This window comes from Bufo gargarizans, chromosome 2 (assembly GCF_014858855.1).
Source record: "Bufo gargarizans isolate SCDJY-AF-19 chromosome 2, ASM1485885v1, whole genome shotgun sequence".
In the NCBI taxonomy this organism is placed as follows: Eukaryota; Metazoa; Chordata; class Amphibia; order Anura; family Bufonidae; genus Bufo; species Bufo gargarizans.
In genome coordinates this window covers 523,709,066-523,731,606 of record NC_058081.1, presented here as the reverse complement: position 1 = coordinate 523,731,606, position 22,541 = coordinate 523,709,066, and the positions used below count along the sequence as shown (strand labels likewise).

Sequence of the window (22,541 nt, the reverse complement as noted above, 5' to 3'; positions counted from 1 at the left end):
ACTTCTTCTCTAGGACTCCGGGCACAGTCGCAGGGAAGATATGCACTCCTGAGAACCGCACCGCTCTCCACCTCTTTGTCTTCCCGACGGTTCCCCTTGGCAACGGCATATATCTGCTGTTCATTGGATTCTCCAGGTACACAATTTGTAGCATTTTCTCCGCTCCACAGCTGCCAAAATAGTGGGAAGTCTTTGTCAAGCACAAACTCCACTTCCAGGGTCTCACATTTTAAGAGCTCCCATTGCACAGGGCCATAGTCTGTTATAAAGGTCAGAGACACGGTGACATCTGTCTCTGGCCCTCTCTCCAGAAAGTCCAGCACTTCAGGCCTGACGCGAGACACCTGCTGGCGGGCATCTAGAGTGACCCCCAGCGGGATTCCCCCAATCACCAACTCGCAGGATCTTTCTGTACAGGGTCCATACAGTGTTGAGAACCCATTTCTCAAGGCCAGCTGCAACTGTGCCTTCAAAGCCTCTCGCTCTGCATCAAATTTCACCAATTCATTTTTAGTGTAGCCAATTGCTATGGCCATTTCTTCTGCCTGCTGTATGCGCCAGCGCTGCCGGAAGTACTCTTCCCCGAGACCCATGGTAGCAGGAAAAGCTTTCAGCCACAAGTCCACTTTTGCTGGGCTACTGGCCCTTTAATTCACTGCAGTTTTACTTGCACCACAGCAAAATAGTTCCCACTCTTATGAGCAGCACCTGCTCCACTGGACAAAAAAAAAGCTTCCGTTCCTTTAACGCCACACACGGCAAAAACAGCTTTTAGCAGCATCTGCAGTCTCAGCATTGCCCCTAGCAACCGACTGTTGCCCTTCTCATGGACAACTTGCCCGCATCCGACACCAATTGTAAGGGATCGCCTCTTATTTGGGGGTCATTCTCACAGATACGACTTTAGGACACCAGGTTTCAGGTCCAAACCGTGCATTTATTGTGCACACTCCAACCAATACAGGTCATCATGAAGTCGCAGCTTCACCTAACACATGTGACATCCACATAAAATAATAAACACTTGCCCGGCTAGGCTCTAACTAACACAGAGTTTCCTGACTCACCTAAGTCCCTGTTCACACCCTGTGAACACGTGCGGCTTTCTCAGCCAATGTCCCCCAGCCTCCTGGCTGTACAGAGCACAGTACGCCCACTGCCTCCAGTCCAGTGTCTCAGCACATATGGGGAATAGTGGTCTGTCAGCCCTCCTGGCTTGGACCACACACAGCCTCCAGGCCTCTGTCCACAGGCAACACACTCCCCCCTTGCTGACACCCTGGGAGGTGCTTTGTGCCAGCCTGATTACTTCCAGCTGGTCTTACCTGTGGTGGAATAGGGGTGTGGACCGAACTATCCACCCCTTCCTTGCCTCTAACCTGTGTGAGACCTGTCACTGTCTCACAGGTGGAACGGGAGCTTCGTGCCCTGGATGTGCATGCCTCAAATCTCCATCAACTGCAAGATGTTATCCTATCAATGTGGGCCAACGTTTCTAAAGAATGCTATCAGCACCTTGTTGAATCAACAATGCCACGTAGAATTAAGGCAGTTCTGAAGGCAACAGGGGGTCCAACACCGTATTAGTATGGTGTTCCTAATAATTCTTTAGGTGAGTGTATATATATATATATATATATATAAAATATATATGTCCTACTGATTGTCTTATGCTAAGGACTCTAAGCCTCATTAAATGAATACATGAATATTATATATTTAGCTTCATTAATAAATGCCTAATTGTATAGGTAATTATTACCAGCTGCATAGAGCTTATCTTTATCTCCCGTCATAAATGTATCAGTAGACAAGGAAGATTCTTCTCAGACTGGTACATTCATGAGAAGAATAACACTAAAGAGTAGAAACCTTTGTGCGACCTTACTTTGGCCTACTCAAGACATACAAAATTGTAAATATAGTCGAGCATGGCTCTTAAAGGCAATGAACATCCATCTTGACTAGAATGAATTGGATATCAATGCATTTACCTATGAAAAGGCACAACAGAAGGCATCGGTGTTCTCAGTAGCGGTGCAGTCTTCTCACCAACCACAGCGCTGTACATTTTACATCGGCTGTGCTTGGTATCGCAGCTCAGCCCTATTCAGTTCAATGGGGCTGAGCTGCACCTAGGCCATGTGACCGATGAACCTAACATCACTGGCCTAGGCAGGGGTGCACCTAGCCTTTCTGCTGCCTGAGGTGAAAATTGAAATGGCCCCTTTCCCTCCCCAATGCCAATTTCTTAACCTAACCCCTTCCCTTAGGCCCATGGCCCTTTGGCTGCCCCTCTCTTGCCCCTAACTGGTGCTGACTGAGGCAATGGCCTCACCTGGCCTCATTGGTGGTGCACCCCTGGGTCTAGGCAAAGTTGGAGAAGGCCACGGCTCTATTGCGAGCACCAGTTCCTATTCAAACAGCTGATTGGTGGGGGTCCCGGATGTTGGACTCCCACCAATCAGATACTGATGACCTATCCAGAGGATAGGTCACCAGTAAAAAAAACTCTGAGAAAGCCCTTTTAAAATGGGTAAACTCTTTTAGGAAATGGGATCTGTGTATCAGTAGCGGCAGTAATAAACGTTTGATTCCTCTATTATTGTTCCTACGTAATGAGGGGGAGACTGAGAGAAAGGTGTTTTCCTTGTTCCCATTTCTAAAAAAAAATCAGAGAGAAGTGAAATCACAAATGTTCAATATAAGTGCTGGATTCTCCAACTGCTCTTCATAGAGCACAAACCAGGTCACCTACACCTCACAGCAAATACAATGCAAGATTCTACCAGAACCTTCCGCTATCTTCTGATCCTGACACGTAGGTATACATATAACCTAAGCAATGTAGAGGACCTGAGTATAATATACTGGGATGATGAAATTATCTTCTATCAAAGTGCTGTCCAGTTGAATGTAGGCTATTGTCCAGTTATTAGAAATTTAAGTCTAGGAAGAGAATAACTGTCAGAGAGGGGACTACAATCTAAATAACTACCTTAAAGGGGTTCTGCACTTTCATTTAACTGATCCTCTGGATAGATCATCAGCTTCTGATCGCGGCCTTCTCACTGTTTACTGCCGGGCCGCCGGCCCACTGACGTCACGACTAGTATCAACTAGCGTGGGCATGGCTAAGCTCCATTTAAGTGAACAGAGCTTAGCCCCGCCCACGCTAGTTGATACTAGTCGTGACGTCAGTGGGCGGGCGGCCCGGCGGTAAACAGTGAAAAGGCTGGAGCGCTGAGGATAGATCATCAGTTAAATGAAAGTGCAGAACCCCTTTAACACTGCTCCCTATGTACAGGATTATACTATATTACTGCCTCCTATGTACCTGAATATAACTACTATAATACTGTCCCTATTTACAAGAATATAACTACTATAATACTGCTCCTATGTACAAGAATAAAACTACTTCAATACTGTCTCCTATGTACAAGAATATACCGGCAAATACTACAATACTGCTCCTATGTACAAGAATATCACTACTATAATACTGCCTTCTATGTACAAGAATATAACTACTATAATACTGCCTCCTATGTACAAGAATATAACTACTATAATACTGCCTCTTCGATCGGATTGCGCTTCGAGCGCTTCGATCGGATTGAGTTCCTCTAGAGCGCTATATAAGGACTTAGTAACATAACATAACATAACATATATTCAAGAATATAACTACTATAATACTGCCTCCTATGTACAAGAATATAACTATTATAATACTGCTCCTATGTACAAGAATATAACTACTATAATACTACCTCCTATGTACAAGAATATAACTACTATAAAACTGCTTCCTCAAAAACCAAAAGCATCAGGTGAACCCTGCAACAGGAGGACTTGGAAGTTGGAACCAAAGAACAGCAATATAAAGAAATTCCGAATCATAGGATAAAATTCCAAGGCTTTATTCCATCTTCTTAAAAACTCTCCAGTAAAAGAGACACAGGCAGGCAAGTCTACACATTCATGCATTTCAGGTGCACAAGACCCTTCTGCATTCTAATGGTGTTGTACACCTAAAACGTGTCAGTGGGGAGTCTTCCTGCCTATGTGTCTTTTACTGGAGAGTTTTTAAGAAGATGGAATAAAGCCTTGGAATTTTATGCTGGGATTGGGATTTCTTTCACATTACTATAATATTGCCTCCTATAGAGAGGGATATAGATATGATGGGATATAGAATAATTGTTGCTGCTTCTTACAGATCTCTCATCAGTATCAGCTGGACATGTGACAGCAACAGTTGGGGACATGGTGACACTACCCTGCACATACTCCATTAGTTATGGTACCACCACTATGTGCTGGGGCCGAGGTCAATGTCCTTCTTCCAAGTGTAACAATCAGATCATCTGGACTGATGGCAAGACAGTGACCTGGAGGAAATCTGACAAATACCAGCTAATGGGAGACATAGAAAAGGGGAATGTGACCCTCACCATTACTGGAGTGACGTCTGAGGACGCTGGATCATACTGCTGCCGTGTGGAGATCCCAGGAATCTTCAATGACCAGAAGTCAGAGATCAATGTGAAGATAAAAGAAGGTACAATTTTTTAAATCTCAAAGCTTCTATACAGAATTGTTCTTACCTTTTAAAAAAATAAAATAAAAATAACATGAAATGTATTCATTTTTTTCCAGGTATTTTTGGAGGCTGTGTTTTTTAGTCACACGCTGCTTGTGGTTTTTTTTCAGACATTTATTTTTCCTACAGAGAAAAATGTCAGAAAAAATCCCATGCCAAGAGCATGCTGTGATTTGAAAAACCACCAAGGCACAAAAAAGCTGCAGGGAACTTTCTCAAAAAGCCATTACAAAAAATGCAGAGTTTAATAGGGTATTTTATAATTTTCTTTTGGCCAGCAGTTTTTTCTCCAAAGGAAAAAAAAACAATTTTTTACTCTGTGCTTGACAAATGAACGCTGCAGTTTGATTGGCTGATATGGGCAACAAAGGCAAACTTTTTCTTATAGACAGTTTCATAAAAAAAAATTAAAAAACTATTGGGGTAATTTATTAGGACCAGCGTTTTAGCTTAACACCCCTTGCAATGGCACATCCTCCTCCGGCCTAAATCTACGCCAGCTCCCTTGCTGACGAAGATTTAGATATTTTTCTAAGCCTAAAACAGGCGTAGAAAATGATAAATGAGACAAGCTGGCCCGCCCACACCACGTCCCCTTTTTTTAGACCTGGTTTGAGCGGGAAAAAGTCACAGATTCGGCTGCAAATTCCCTTTGCGACTGAATCTGCGACAGATATATGCCAAAAATTGGGGTCTATCTAATAATAAATTACCAACCAGCAACTATACGGTAGGTTTTTAGTTGCATTTTTCAGCACTTTTTTTTTTGTGTGTGGTAAAGATGCAACCTCCAGATGTTACCTGAAAGTCTAAGGGAAATATGAAACGCAAGACACAAGAGTTTTTTTGCTACTGTCTTTGTTAAGTAGGTGGCATTTTTTGGATCTCTGAAGATTTTTGAAAAGACATAGCATGCTGACCCTTATGACTTTTCTTCTAGCATTTTGACTAGTGTTGAGCAAATCGAAGTATCCAAAGAAAAATTTGGATCGCCGCCAAGGCAAATCACCTTGCGTTTCGCGGTAACGAATCAATTTTTCCTTAAATGGTGGCTGAAAGTAAAAAAAATTATTCTCGCCTCATCCACTTGCTGGCACAGAGGCCACCCGCTCCCGGCTGAAAAAAAAATATATTATACTCCCTTCATCCACTTGATCGTGGAGAGGCCGTCCACCCCCATCTTGATTGACGAAAACGACCTGTGGCAAGGGTAATGTCCTCACCATGTGATCACACTGGGCGCGCGAGGTGACATCATCACTGATGACATCATCACACGTGCCCAGCATGATCATGTGGTTACAACATCACGCTTGTCGCAGGTCCTTTGGAGGGTTTTCTTCAATCCAGACTGGAGCGGACGGCCTCTCCAGGATCAAATGGATGGAGTATAACTTTTTTTTAACTTTCAGCCTGGAGCAGATGGCTTCTCCGCCATCAAGTGGATGAGACAAGAATCTTTTTTTTTTTAACTCCAGTTTTGGCGGCTCGGATGCGGACCCATTCACTTCAATGGGGCTGCAAATGGTGTGGACAGCACTCCGTGTGCTGTCCGCATCCGTTGCTCCGTTCCGTGGTCCGCCAAAAAAATATAACCTGTCCTTTTCTTGTCTGCTTTGCGGACAAGAATAGGCAGTTATATCAATGGCTGTCCGTGCCGTTCCTCAAATTGCGGAACGCACACGGACGTTATCCGTGTTTTTCAGATTCGCAATTTGCGGACCTCGGTCGTGTGCATGAGGCCTTAATGTGAGGCAGCGCTGAAGTTCACTTGCTGTTGGTTTAAAGCCCCGTCACAGCAGGTCGCCTCTTGGCATGTTATGCGGACAGCTGCCGCTTGAAGCCATGGCGGGTGTCCACTCATGATTTAGCTCCATTAAGCTGCAAGCAAGTCTGCGGCATCCAAAGTGAACATTCGCAGCAGCGACAAAATCCGCTGTGTGCCTGTGCCCTTATGGAGTTTTCCTTCTTTGCAGAAAGTTGCAGTCTCCACCTATACACTTCATCTCCGGTCAATGTTTCATGGACCACAACTGTAAGTAATCAACTTTATATTATTTAACGGAAATAGACATTTTGCCGTTTATATGCTGCTCTGCTACACTTATCCTCCCCCAAAAGTTTCCTTTTCCATAAGGCCTCATGCACACGACCATATCTATTTTGTGCTCCACAAATCGTGGATCCGCAAAAAACAGATACCATCCATGATGCATTTTTTTACAGACAGATGTCTTCCGTGTGCTTTTAGCATCAGTATCTCTATTCCACAAAAGATAGAACATGTCCTATTCTTGGCCACAAAGTGTTACCCACAGATCTGTTCGGGTAGGCAACAAAAGTCCAGACGCAACATGAACGTTATCTGTATTTTGCATTATACTCCAGAGCTGTACTCACTATTCTTCTGGTGGAGTCACTGTGTATATACATTACTTATCCTGTACTGATCCTAAGTTACATCTTGCATTATACTCCAGAGCTGTACTCACTATTCTGCTGCTGGAGTCACTGTGTACATACATTACTTATCCTGTACTGATCCTGAGCTACATCCTGTATTATACTCCAGAGCTGTACTCACTATTCTTCTGGTGGAGTCACTGTGTATATACATTACTTATCCTGTACTGATCCTAAGTTACATCTTGCATTATACTCCAGAGCTGTACTCACTATTCTTCTGGTGGAGTCACTGTGTATATACATTACTTATCCTGTACTGATCCTAAGTTACATCCTGTATTATACTCCAGAGCTGTACTCACTATTCTTCTGGTGGAGTCACTGTGTATATACATTACTTATCCTGTACTAATCCTGAGTTACATTCTGTATTATACTCCGGAGCTGTACTCACTATTCTGCTGCTGGAGTCCCTGTGTACATACATTACTTATCCTGTACTGATCCTGAGTTACATCTTGCATTATACTCCAGAGCTGTACTCACTAGTCTGAGCACTTTGCTTTATTGTGGCTTCTGTTTTATATTTTTTACAGAGTGAAGGAGGTTACTATTTAGTGCAGTACACGGTAATCGCCCTCCTCATTGTCCTCTTCCTCCTCTTTGGGATCCTGCTGTATAGAAGTAAGTCATGCAGACTGTAGACTGTGTATCCGCCACTCCATTCAGCTTGATGGGACTGGCGGAGATAGCTAAGTACAAGTGCTCGGCTATCTACAGCAGTCCCTCAGAGCTGAAACACACATGCGTGGCTGCCGCTCTATTCAAACTATGGGAAAAATGATAAATGTCCAGCTGAGTCAATAAACAATAAATAGAAGGATCATAGAGTTTACAGTGTTCCAGCAGAGATGACCCTTTAAAACATAACTTTTAATTACTTTTTCTAGTAAAATTATACCACCTTTGTGATTCACTAGTGAAAAAATTTGAAACTAATACTATATAATGATAAAAACTATTTATACGGGATAGCCGACCAATAGTATGGCTACAGAGGTTTGGTGTACATATGGCAGTATTCGGGGGAATGTTCAATAAGCTAAACTGTCCCTACATTCACCCTGAATGAGACCTCAGCCCAGGGACGTCCCCTGATGGTGGAGACTCCCTGTCCTCGTTCCTGGACTGACTGCCCTATGTATACCCTCCTCTCAAAAAACAAAAAATCAATACCCGGCTCCCCCGTATGGACAACGGATATTTACTGGGTCACAGTAAATTGATACCTGTAGAGACCACAGCCCATCATAATAAAGAGACTGAAACAAACAAATAGGTGCAGAGGAGATGAATCCTACAACACCATTATGAGAAGCCTAAGGAAAACGTTGTGATGATACTACGCTCCCAGGCTAATTCTCATCAATACCCCGACGTGTTTCCCCTATTACTAGGTTCATCAGGAGGTCAGGAAGCAGTCATGGATAAACTGTTACATGTAGATAATTAAGATATACTCATGATATATAGGAGGCATAGGAACGGACACACAGATGTTGACATGTGTATGGGACAAAGTGGACCATTAGATAAATCCCACTCAGAAAAAATGGGAAAAATGGCCCTGTTCTGGTGATCGGAAGGGGTTCCAGAAGTCTAACCCCCACTAATCAGACACTTATACCCTATCCTATCCTTAAAAAACGGAAAAATAATGAAGAAACATGATTGTCCTCCCATTATCACACCCCTTGTCCAAAAATTCAACCAATGGAAGGTCACTTGCCCTGTTTCCAGGTAAAAGTTATAAAAGTGAATCGTTTTTTTTCTTTTAAAAGCATCAGCTTTTGGAGTTGATTCAGTTTCTCTAAAAAAAACACCTAATTCTGTGGAACAAAAAAATGTGATGTGAAAAAGGCCTACATTTCCACATCTGCTTTTGAAAGGATTTATTCTCCAATCTGATTCCAAACCAAGCAAATTAAGATTTTTTTTCTGTTCTTGTTTTGTGAACGTCATCAATGTAGCGTATACTCTTATTTATCACATTCTGCCACTAGGGGCGCTGTTTAATCACTCAGACAGTGTTTATCTTATTTTATATCACAGATCATTAGGCATATCATCATTCTTTATGTTATGATTATTTCTTTAACATAACTTATACATGACATACACTGACAAAAGAAACAGGACTGGACAAATATCAGGCATAAATATGGTTAAAAATATAATCTTTATGGTGCATAAAAGTAAAACACACAATTAATAAGATAATGACTCCACAGCAGACCAACAGAAAATACAAATATATGAAGGGACATCTGGTGGAATAAATCTGTAGGCAGTATCATATACAAATCACAAGGAGAAAGCCCATCCTGCATCCCTGTATGAATGCCCAATCACAGAGTGAGTATAAAGTACAAACCACATTGAGTAATAAATAACAGGGGTACAGACCTCCAATATTAGATGTCCAAAGGCAGCCCTGGTGCCACACACCAGAAGGTCCCACCTACCCAGGAACAGACTGGCCATAGATCCTACAGGGAAATTTTCCGGTGGACCGATGTCATCAGAGCAATGCTGTCAGCCACCAGTGGAGTACATAACAATCTGATGCTCTCAGCTTTAAATAATGCTAGGAGCGCAAGGTGGGATCCAGCGGGACAGTCACGGACTTCAGTGGTTGTCCCACTGTCAGCTGTCTCTGTGTCCATAGGATGCAGAGACAGCTAATTGTAATGGTGAAGCAGGTTGCTCCCTGCTTCACTGTTCAGTGGCCGCCCGGTGCTCCTCAGCAGCAGCACAGTGCACTCACACATCGCACTGCTGAACTGTGTAGGAGGAGCGATACAAGCTCGGAATCAGCCTCTGCCCGCCTACACAGCAGCGCGGTGTGTAACAGTATCCTTCTTGGGAGCGTTGGCATCTGAGCTGTGATCATCAGAGGATCTAGATACGCTTTTTTTGTTTGTTTTTTATATCTGGCATACCTACTGTGAGGGAGCACATCTGGGCACAGCAACTGTGAAGGGGGCACATGTGGGCATAACTACTGTGAAAGGCACAATGTGGGCATAACTACTGTGAAGGGGGCACATGTGGGCATAACTACTGTGAGAGGCACAATGTGGGCATAACTACTGTGAAGGGGGCACATGTGGGCATAACTACTGTGAGAGGCACAATGTGGGCATAACTACTGTGAAGGGGGCACAATGTGGACATTACTACTGTGAAGGGGGCACAGTGTGGGCATTACTGTGTACTGGCACAAAGGGGAAATTATTACTATGTGGGGTCATTAAGGGGACTGGGTGTGTATAGTTATGTTTTGGGCAGAGTAAGAGGCGTGGCCTAGTATGAAAAAAAATGCTTCACCTCCCTGTACATGTTGTCCCTCCTCGTGTTTTTCAACAGTTGGGAGGTATGCATATGCACCTGGCTGGCGGCTGTAGCCACCCTCCTGAATTCAACTGTATCGCTGTCCTTGCACTATGGTATTTGGTTCTGCTGTAATGGCATTTTTGTGCTGCACTAAGGTACTGCTGGCCCCCACCTTCTTCTGTGGGACCTGCCTTCTATCAGTATAGTTTTTAAAATGGGGACAGCTTTTTTTTTTTTCTAGAGCCACTTTAAATTCCCAGTCCACCATTGCACCTACCCAGTGTGGTTCTTTCAGAGAGCTTCATTTGGAAAGTGGGGCCACTGGCGAAGCACGTCAGGTGGGAGGGACCTTCTGCTGTGTGGCATCTGAGCTGTCTTTGGACACTTACTGTTGGAAGTCTGTACCCGTGTTATTTATTGTGGTTTGTACTTTTTACTTACTCTGTGATTGGTGCATTCCTATATACATGCATCGGTTCATTCCTTCATTGATACGCGTGGGGCATGGCGGTTTCTCCCTGTGGTATGTATATGTTACTGCCTGGCCGCCTTTACAGATTTATTCCACCAAATGTCCCTCCATATACACTACCAGAAAATGAAAAAACACCTGGAAAACTTAATGCAATTGAGCTCATACTGACAAAGTAGAAAGTGCTAGTGGTGCTTGGTCAGTGATCACACAACCAAGGTGGTGCACCCTTTATTTTGGATTCTGCAGCAGGGTATATGATGAGGCAGGGTTACATTAATACTGAATGGTATCTCCCCTTGCTGTAATAGCGGGCGCTCTCCAGACCTACTCTGAACTCTGATGCGGCCATCAATGGCAAACAATAGTGCTCAGTGATGAAAGCAGGTTCTGCATTGATCCTAACAATGGTCGCATCACAGTTCATAGGAGGAATGGAGAGTGCCTACTAACATCATGCATAGTACAGAGACACACAGGACCATCACCAGGTGTTATGGTGGGGGCGCCATTAGCTACCATGACCGTTCCCATCTGGTATGGCTTTTGATATGTCCAGGACATTGTGGAAACAGTCCTACTGCCACAGGAGATGTGGTGTTCCAACAAGATAATTCCCCGCCACACACTGCCCACGCTACACAATGTGCTCTTCAGAGTAACCAGCATCTCCCGTGTCCAGCTCAATCACCAGATCTGTCACCCATCAGGAATGTCTGGGACTGGATGGGCCGAGGGATCTCCCATGTACAGCAGTCAACAACCACCTTGGCTGAACTACAAGTCCAAGTTGAAAGAGCTTGGAATGACACAGGAGGATCTGTATGACCATTACCAGAGTGTCAGCCTGTATCACAGCAAGGGCAGTATTAATGTGACCCTGCCTCAACATATACCCTGCTGCAGATCCCAAAATAAGGAGTGCACCTCCTTGGTTGTGTTTATACTTTGTCAATCTTTCCTAAATTGTGTCGTTTACAGGTGTTCTATTTCCTGCTGATGTATTTTTTTTTTTTTTTCTGTTGGTCTGCTGTGGATTCATTTTCATCTTTTTAATTGTATGTTTTAATTCTATGCACAATGAAGATTATTGGGGTCATTTATCAAACTGATGTAAAGTGGAACTGGCTTAGTTGCCTATAGCAACCAATCAGATTCCACCTTTCATTTTCCAAAAGAGCTTTCAAAAATGAAAGGTGGTATCTGATTGGTTGCTATGGGCAACTAAGTCAGTTCTACTTTACACCAGCTCGATAAATGACCCTGATATTTCTCCAGCCCTTTTTGTTTTGTCTGTGTTCATACTGTATGTATTTGGGCATACGGTCCCCAATATGTGCTGGGGATTTGGATTGGTGTTCTATAATATATACTTCTATAGCATCGCAGTGCTTATACAGTATTCCCAGACTTCCAAAATCAATTACCGCCATTGCATATTGGTCAGAGGGGCTCCACTGATTTTCTAATGGGGCCCTTCCTCATCAGGGTAGAAATATTATACCACACAAACTGCCATGATGGCTGTAAATGGGTATTCCCTATAGGCACAGTATATATATTGGGGTACGGTATATATCTGTATATAACAGATTTATTGTCGTGTCTTTCTGTATTTTGTTTCTAGATCAATATCATGAAAAGAAGGTGAATGATTCGTCCAAGTATGTATGAGATCTCTGCTCTGACAAATAGGGGAAGTGGTAGGGCCCAAAACAGGGACTTCCTGTATACGGTAACCTAACAGGCCATATAGAAATGATAACTTAGAAGTGGGCATCTCCGTTTAACCACATGGGTTATTATAGAGCAGGGGTGCCCAACTTTTTTTGGCCACATTGTCACATCGTTCTATATAAAGGAGCCACAAATAAATAAATAAAAAATGTTGATCAGAGTTTGTTTGTATTGGTCTATTACACAAGCCAATGCAAAGTGACTGGGAAGGAATGATCACTTCCACAGTCATTCCTCCCTCATTCAGTTCTATTGATTATCGGCAGCACATTCCTGATTACACTGGGAGATGTGCTGACAATAATCGTACATCTCTCATCCTGATAAAGGTTTACTGAGAAAAGTGGCGACATTGTTTTCCTATCCATTAGGGTCCATTCACACATCCGCAAGTGTTTTGCGGTCCGCAAATGGCGGATCCGCCAAACACGGACACCGGCCATGTGCGTTTCGCATTTTGCGGACTGCACATGGGCAGCACTATGATAGAAATGCCTATTCTTGTCCGTGGCTGCGGACAACAATAGGACATGCTCTATGTTTTATACGGGGCCGCGGAACGGAAGTACGGATGCAGACAGCACACGGTGTGCTGTCCGCATCTTTTGTGGCCCCATTAAAATGAATGAGTCCGCACCCGTTCCGCAAAAGTGCGGAACGGATGCAGACCCATTCATGCGGACGTGTGAATGGACCCTAAATCAGAGCTTGGTGCAGAGCATGGTGCTCACTTGTCATTACCACCTCCTGCCTCCCAGTTACAGGCGCCATGCAGTAACCAGTAAGCACTTTACCTTACTAGTGGGGAGAGAGAGAGCTTATTGGTTAACCCTTTAATAACCAGGCCTGAAAAGGCCTTAATAACTAAACACTTTTTTGGGATTAAGCGCACGTTGTTCAAACGGTTGGAACTTTTATTTGTTGGACTACCAAAATAGTTTATGCAAGATTTTTGTACGTGACACATAGAGTTTATAATATATTTTTTAGTTATTTGGGGGAAACATTTTTAAAAAGTAATGTTTTTAAACTATAGCTTCTTATTCTTTAAATATGCAAACTGACACCAAAATAAATTATCTCTATTTTGTGTCGGTTGTTTTGTTATATAATATGTATAGTTTTATGTGAATGTGGCAGTAATGGTGACGGTTTTGGTTGGTGTGGGTGTTTTTCCTTTTATGCATTTTATTTATTTTTTTAATCTTTTTTTTTACTTCATTTTTAATATATTCCTGCTACATAATATGTGCCCCAAGTATCACCTAAAGGCCATAAAGGCCATAAAAAGAGCTTTGGGTTAAAATGACACTTTTTTTTATTTTACACTTTTTCCTTTTTATTTTTGCTTTTATTTGTAATATATATATATATATATATATATAATTTTTTATTTTTATTTATTTTTTTCATGATTGGTTTATTACCTAATTTTTTTTTAATACATTTTTGCCACTTTCTATGTCTCGCAAAAGGTCAGAAAAAAACCATTGGGGGACAGTGAACACTTATTCTGTACTTTCCTTTTTTGTATTTTTTTTATCATAAATCTGTTTATTGAGAGTCATGAAATAAAACGAATACAGATAAACATGAGATACGTGAAGGCCGGGCATTTTTGTTACAGCAAAATAGGGCAACAGACCCGACATCTGGATGGTACAAATATCTGCATCAGACAATCATAGGTCAGATAGCCATTTTAATGTAGGTGAGAGTGAGAAAAAAAAGGTGTGGGGGTAGCGGGGGGCAATGGAAAAGGGAGGCATGGGAATTAGGGGGAAAAGGGGGGAGGGATAGCAAGGAAAAAAAACATTAGAATTAGGGGATATTATTTGTATTTTTTTTTATAATGTTATTTTTATTTTTATTTTTTTTGCCACATAATATGTCCCCCAAGAGGTCTTTAAAAAGGCAGAGCTGATGAGGGTCTACTGACCCTGCAGCTCTGTGCTCCTCTGCCCCCAAGATGCTGTCCAAACTGCATAGCGCTCATTGAGAACTATGCCACCTATCTGAGGAGAAGGCAAAAGCGCTGATAAACCTCTTCTGCCTTCTCCTTCACTCCTCCACTGGAACCAAACCTGCTCCTGCACTCTAGCTCGAGCTGTAATCCAGCACTGTGTAAAAAGTACAAGGGTCCAGCTTCTGAAAAAACAATATCCTTTATTTGATGCGGTAAAATTCATACAAAACAAGACAGATGCAAAAATCAACACATTTCGGATCTCAAGTTAACAATCCTTACTGATGATATATATCATCAGTAAGGATCGTTAACTTGAGATCCAAAACGCGTCGATTTTGCATCTGTCTTGTTTTGTATGGATTTTACTGCATCAAATAAAGGATATCATTTTATAAGAAGCTGGACCCTTTTACTTTTTACACAGTTTATGTTGGCTCTGTCCTGGCCACATCTGTGCCTCTGATACGATACGCAGGTGAGCGCTGCAATCTGACTTTATTCAATCCAGCACTGTGCAGCGCTCTGGGCAGAAACACAGTGATCGCAGGATCAGCTGTGTTTCTGCCCAGAAGGATGGGGGCCGCAAACCTTCATTCTGGGGGCCGCATGTGCCCAGGGCCGGTGCTACCATAAGGCAGACCAAGCGGCTGCCTTAGGGCGCACCCTGGGGGAGGGCGGAAAAATGTGACATGGAGGGGGAGAAATGTGACATGGGGGCATGATGGCTGACATGGGGGCATGATGGCTTAAATGGGGGGCTGATGGATGGGGGCATGATGGCTTAAATGGGGAGCTGATGGATGGGGGCTGATGGCTGACATGGGGGGGATAATGGCTGACATGGGGGCTAATGGCTGACATGGGGGGCTGATGGATGGGGGCTGATGGCTGACATGGGGGTCTGATCTGAGGTCTGATTAACATTGGGGGTCTGATTGGGGCTGTTAGCTGAGGTCTGATTAGCATTGGGGGTCTGACTGCTGGTCTGACCTGAGGTGTAATGGAAAATATTTTTTTCATATTATCCTCCTCTAAAACCTAGGTGCGTCTGAGAGGGCGAAAAATATGGTCCTCAAACTAGTGATTGTCTGAAGCAGAGAGAAGATAACAGGACCACACAGAGGAGAAGCCAGCTGCTGCAGATGGGACCAGAGTCAGGGGAGCTGCGAGGGTGGGGGCGCCAAAATGTAGCTTCGCTTGTGTTGGCAAAAATCCTTGCAGTGGCCCTGCATGTGCCCCCGCGGGTTGGGCACCCCTACTGTTGAGTAAACGGGCAAAAAGAGCCACTGTTATAGGCTAGACTTGGGTCTGTAACTAGTGTTGCCTATTGTGGTCCATGAAACATGAAACCGATGGAATTTTCCATATGTTGATTTGAGTTTTTCTTTTATAGCACAGTGTCTGCCATCAGCCTGGGGACCTTGGAGGCTGCACAAGCCGTGGAGAACGTGTATGTGAAGATGCAGTAACCCCTATATCTGGGAAATCAGACATGTGTCAACATGTTGCAACTGTTGTATACCCATATCAAATCCTACTGTATAACCACTATACACTGCAACCCCATGTTACCAGTATACCTCCATATAACTACACAAATCACCATATAATCAGTATACAGCACCTTTGTATAACCACCATACCTCCATATATATAACCATATAATCAGTATACAGCACCTCCATATAACCAGTACATCTCCATATCACCACATACATCTCCATATCATACATTACCACAAAATCAGTATACAGCACCTGCATATAACTAGCACATCTCCACATATTCAGTATACAGCACCTCCATATAACCAGCACATCTGCGTATCACCACACACATCTCCATATCATACATCACCACATAATCAGTATACAGTACCTCCATATAACCAGAATATCTCCATATCACCACATACATCTCCACAAAATCAGTATACAGCTCCTCCATATAACCAGCACATATCCATATCATATATCCAGGGTTGTGGAGTCAGAGTCAGTGTCCATTTTAGTGGAGTCGGAGTCGTTATAAAATAGACCTACTCAGACTCCAAAAAAATATAATAAATTGGTACAGTTAGTTTAACGCATTATGTGCTGAATACATTTTCATAAGAATTTGGGAAAAGGATGAAATGTCCTATAAATGTCTGTTCCTGTTCTAAGGATCTAGGCTTTTAGGTGAGATGTATGTGTGCTGCCCTTTATGTAGATGCTCAGTAGTTAAGCTCCTCCGCTACAGATCAGAGAAAAAAGGCATTGGGAAGGAATGGCTGCACTCATCTCAGATCTGCTAGAGAAAACTGCCAAGAGCAAGAGGAATTGGGTCTTGACAGTGCTACTGCTACCATATCTTCAGCCTTATCAGATGAGGAGTTGGATGACATGGAGCAAGCAAAGCGTTGCCGCAGGGAAAAAGATTCCGCTCCCGTAGCAAACAGATTGACCTATTTCAGCAAAATTTTTCACTTGCTCTCAAAGAAGTAGAAGAGTTCAATCGATCATCAAAACTGACTGTGCAGGAGGCAATTCCTTTATACCCTGAGATTGTTAGAGATGTTGCCCATGTGGCCACCGCTTTGCCACCTACCCAAGTTAGTGTAGAGAGGCTGTTCTCTAGCCTTAAAATAATTTGAACAGATTTCAGGTCATCTATGAAGGAGGATCTGATATAGGCAATACTATTTCTCGGAACAAATTCATAGACTTACCCCACAATTGTTATTTAGTACGTTTTTGATGAAAACTTTTTTTTCCCACTTACTGCAGCGTTTTGCATATTTGCAATTTATGAAAGTTTTTTGTGTTCTAAAGTTGTAGCCAATTAATATGTTTTATGTTCTACCTAAATAGCTTGATTATTGTATCATAAGGGTGATAAAAAGCTTAAATTAAGTTATCACTTAAACATGCGCCATGTATGAGGGAGTGGGAGTCAGAGTCGGGAGTAAGAGTTGAGGAGTCGGGGCTTTGGCTTACCGATTCCACAGCCCTGCATACATCACCACATAATCAGTATACAGTACCTCCATAAAACCAGAATATCTCCATATCACCACATAATCAGTATACAGTACTCCATATAACCACACAAATCACCACACAACCAGTATATAACTAATATACCTTTATATAATCATTATTATACATCATTATAGTGTTATGCACCACTAAACAATCAACAGGCTTTCAGCAATTCCCCTATACTAGTTATTGCTCAATAGCTACAATAGCCTTTTAGTGGTGTCCATACATAACGTGCAGCCATATAGTGATCACTAAAACAGTGAGTGCTGCTAACCATGATGTAGTGACCATAGTGATAACCAGAGTGAGCACTGACAACCATAAAGTAGTACCCAAATGGTACAGCCAGCAACATAATAATGCTCATAGCGCCATTCACGTGGTATTTCTGATATTTTCCAGATAATAATGCCATATCTATAGTAATGACATCCACATACTTCCTGGTATTTTCTCTAGTTACCAGAAATAATGTTTATTTGAAAGGACAAACGTTTTTTCGGTGATAATCTATTTTGATCGATTAAAAAACATTTTTCTCTTCGCATTTTTTGGTCACTTTGTTCAGACTCTGATGGTAAGAGATTTCTGCTTGGATGGCTCAGGAGCAGACCCAGAAATGACGGTGCCCCCCAGAATAATAAGGCTCATGGGGTCCTTACCACAACATGTGTGAGGAAAATGGGGAAATATAATTTGATGCCTGCTAATTTTCTGTCAGGGTTGATGAGGATCTTGCATAGGAAATAGGCTCCACAGGTGGCCCAACCCTAAAAGCCTCAAAGTGATAACATTTCACATCTCCAGCAGCCAGACTGGAAGCAAGCTTCTCTGACAGGAATACTCCCTGCTTGGGGGCCCGAGTTGGCCAACTGCATCAAAGCCCAGACAGCCTGGAACTGTGAGTTCATTAGGATTTATGAAATTACCGTACATCTTAGCCGTATACCAGTTACATATTCGAGATCCAGGGAATAAGCTGGACGTTCCCCTGGGCCTTCCTTGCTTGTAAGACCCAGGGAAGGGGAGATATGGAGAACTCATAGTAGAAGCCAAGTATCAACGTCGTGTTTGGTTTCCAAATGTACCAGGGATCCAGCTGGATCCAGTGGTACCATAACTGCCTCCCTACAGTATGACCTTTCGGTGTCATGATCCTTATTAGGTTTTTGGAGTTTTAGCCACCATACCCAAAGGGAGGGTGAATGTGACCCCCCGAGAGGTTATGAGGGAAGTGGTTGACCAACAGTTTAATTGCCTATGCAAGGCAGTAGCGGGGTCTTTCTTATGAAGGGAGGTCATGACGTGTATTGTGTTGGAAGAGACCCTGCGTGGTGGCCTTTGTTTTTGTGGCGCTGTGCTAGTGGGTTGGTGGGACCCAGTGCCATGGGTGGCATTGTCAGACAGCAGGGTTGCTGTTTTACTCCTGGGTCCTGCCGTCTACTAGGGCAGTGGCACTTTGTGCTGCGCCTTTTTGTCAGAGTAGGTCTCACTCAAAGAGGCAACCTTGGCGAGGTGAGTGGGCTTATGCCTTTTGATCAAAATGTACACTAATGCCTCTTGTACAGCATGCAGTATAGGGGGCTGTACACTTTAATATTGCGCTGAGAAGCGAGGTCAATTAGATCTAAGTATAGCATTGTGGATGTGCGATCCAGTTCTGTTTTTCTCACCTTGATATAGGACTTTCACAATATGCACTAATTCTGATTACTACCACCTGTATTTTGCATCTCTGACCATTGTATATATCCTTTGTGTATATAGTGTTGTTGTCTAGTGTGCCCTTATGGACATTAAATATACAATTTTATCTTGGGTTGTTCTTTCATCTCGATCCAAAAATGCACACTTCCGAGTCTCGGATTAACTTTACATGCTACCTGGGCTGGTTTCTGGCCTGATATAATCCAGTTAAAGGACCGGGCTTATATCTAACGAGGAAATGGTGGCAGTCTACCGGACTGACAGGGCTCTGTTTCACTGGGGCACTGAAAGGTCTCTGTCTCTCCGGGTTGTCAGTGAGTGTTGTGCTACACGGGAGGTCACGTGGGCCACCCTCTCTCACTCTCCGTGCCTCCCTGTGCCTGTGTAGACAGGGGGTGCCTGTGTAAAACTGTACCAAGCTGACCTTACGTACCCCCCAGGGGGTGCAGAACGTCACATCTTGGTGAAAGTGAAGAGACCTACTGCGTGCTCCTGACGTAGTAGTGACCTCTGGAGGGGCTGTGAGGTTCGGAGTGTAGTATTTCTTCTCCAAATCCCTCAATTACTTTAATGCTACAAGGTAAAATTGTCTGCTTGCAGCCACCATTAGTGGAGGCTCACTGCATGCACAATGACACAGCTCCCATTATTTTAGATAAAGTGAGCTCCCTCCAGTGGTGACTGCTGCCAGACAGAATTCTCAGAGAATTTGTAATTCTGTGTAAGAAAAACAGAACCCTAATCCCCCATAAAGTTATAATGCATTTGGAAAGTCTTCAGACCCCTTCACTTTTTCACATTTTGTTATGCTGAGGCTTTGTACTAAAATTTTTAAATCCAAGTTTTCCTCCATCAATCTGCACTGAATACCAGGCCTGGACTGGGCCACAACATTTAAAGGGGTTCTCCCATGAGTAACATACCTATACCTTACATGGATCCAGATAGCTCCCCATTTATTACTGCAATTGCCGTTTTAGATTTCCTTTAGACTGGCAGTTCAGAGAGTATGCTCTATTTCAGGGGATGTGTCATTCCTGCTGCAACTCTCTATCACAGTTCAGGAGGGTGTCCTTTCTGCAACTGTCACTCTAATGGGATATACGGCTGGTAGAAATTCAACGATGGAACCAAGTATGTGTGTGTCCACCTCTGCAAGGTGAACAGAGAACTAAAGGAGTTGTCTCACTTCAGCAAGTGGCATTTATCATCTAGAGAAAGTTAATACAAGGCACTTACTAATGTATTGTTATTATCCATATTGTTTCCTTTGTTGCCTGGATTCATTTTTCCATGACATTATACATTGCTAGTTTCCATGGTTACGACCAACCTGCAATCCATCAGTGGTGGTCGTGCTTGCACTCTATAGGAAAATGTGTTGGTATATGGTGGCCGTGGGAGTGCACATAGGCTAGTGCTTTTTCCTATAGTGTACAAGCACGGCCACCACTGATGGATTGCTGGGTGGTCATAACCATGGAAATGAGCAGTGTATAAAGTTATTGAAAAATGAATCCAAACAGCAGAGGAGGCAGTATGTACAAACACATGCCATGTATTAACTTTCTCTACATGATAAATGCCATTTACTGAAGTGAGACATCCCCTTTAACCCCTTAGGGACCCATGACGTACCGGTACGGCATGTTTCCCGAGTCCTTAAGGACCCATGACGTACCGGTACGTCATGAGTTTAAATTGAGATTGTGGCGCCCCAGGGGTTAATCTGCACAGGATGCCGGCTGAAATCATTCAGCCGGCATCCTGTCACAACGCCTGGGGGGGTCATATGACCCCCCCGTATCGGCGATCGCAGCAAACCGCAGGTCAATTCAGACCTGCGGTTTGTTGCTATTTCTGCTGTTTCTGATCGCCGCGGTCCCTGACCGCGGCGATCAGAAACTTTAGTGTGGCACAAATCTATAGTGATCACCCCCCCTGCACCCCTGCATGATTTTAGCCTGGTGGGAGGTGCAGGGGGGGTGTTGCGGGCTGTGTGGGCGGTGCGGGAGGCGGGCGGTGCGGCAGGCGGGATCGCGATCCCCCGCCCGCCTCCCGCCGAATAATCGTTGGCTTTTAGTGGGTATACCAGGGTGCCAGCACATTGCTGGCACCCTGGTATAAACGGCTGACATCTGTGAATGGATGACAGCCGTTTAACCCTTTCCATACAGCGGTCCGTACGGACCGCTGTATGGAAAGAGTTAACAGTAAGATGCGGCTCCCTCCCTCTCCCATCTGCTGTGCCTTTGCAGCCCCCCGATGGGAGAGGGAGAGAGCCCCCAGACAGCCCCCGACACCCCAGTCCTTACCCTTCCCCGTCTGCGAAGTTGTGGCAGACGGGGAAGGTTCCCATGGCAACAGGACGCCTGCTCAGGCCTCCTGCTGTCCATGGTGCTGAACAGATCTGTGCTGAAAGCATAGATCTGTTCAGTGTAAGTAAAATACAGTACAGAAACATATATAGGTTCTGTACTGTATTATGCAGACACCAGACCCACTGGATCTTCAAGAACCAAGTGGGTCTGGGTCAAAAAAAAAGTAAGAAAAAGTAAAAAAAAAGTGAAAATCAAAAAACACATTTATCACTAATTAAAAATGAAAAAAATAAAATTCCCTACACATGTTTGGTATCGCCGCGTCCGTAACGACCTGATCTATAAAACGGTCATGTTACTTTCCCCGCACGGTGAACGCCATAAAAATAAAAAAATAAAAACTATGAGAAAATTTAAATTTTGGCCACCTTACTTCCCAAAAAAGGTAATAAAAGTGATCAAAAAAGTCGCATGTACGCCAAAATAGTGCCAATCAAACCGGCATCTCATCCCGCAAAAAATGAGACCCTACCCAAGATTATCGCCCAAAAACTAAAAAAACTATGGCTCTTAGACTATGGAAACACTAAAACATCATTTTTTTTGTTTCAAAAATTAAATCATTGTGTAAAACTTACATAAATAAAAAAAAGTATACATATTAGGTATCTCCGCGTCCGTATCGACCGGCTCTATAAAAATATCACATGAGTTAACCCCTCAGGTGACCACCGTAAAAAAATAAAAATAAAAACGGTTTAAAAAAAGCAATTTTTTGTCATCTTACGTCACAAAAAGTGCAATAGCAAGCGATCAAAAAGTCGTATGCACCCCAAAATAGTGCCAATAAGACAGCCATCTCATCCCGCAAAAAATGAGACCCTACATAAGATAATCG

The 22,541-nt window shown here is 43.3% G+C and overlaps 1 protein-coding gene across 3 annotated transcripts in view; it reads left to right on the top strand.

Moving 5' to 3' along the window:
• The window catches only part of LOC122926598 (hepatitis A virus cellular receptor 1 homolog), a 32,962-nt gene extending 14,845 nt beyond the window's left edge, over positions 1–18,117 (top strand). The window contains exons 1-6 of one of the 3 annotated variants that reach the window (XM_044278017.1): positions 2,740–2,821; positions 4,226–4,567; positions 6,586–6,644; positions 7,612–7,699; positions 12,511–12,547; positions 15,983–18,117. In XM_044278017.1, coding sequence (XP_044133952.1) covers positions 2,776–2,821; positions 4,226–4,567; positions 6,586–6,644; positions 7,612–7,699; positions 12,511–12,547; positions 15,983–16,058 — 648 coding nt within the window. In that variant the 5' untranslated portion in view covers positions 2,740–2,775 and the 3' untranslated portion in view covers positions 16,059–18,117. Of the gene's footprint in view, positions 1–2,739; positions 2,826–4,225; positions 4,568–6,585; positions 6,645–7,611; positions 7,700–12,510; positions 12,548–15,982 lie in introns of those variants that run through there. The other 2 variants (XM_044278018.1, XM_044278019.1) reach the window with 2 other exon arrangements.
• Positions 18,118–22,541: the final 4,424 nt, after the last annotated feature.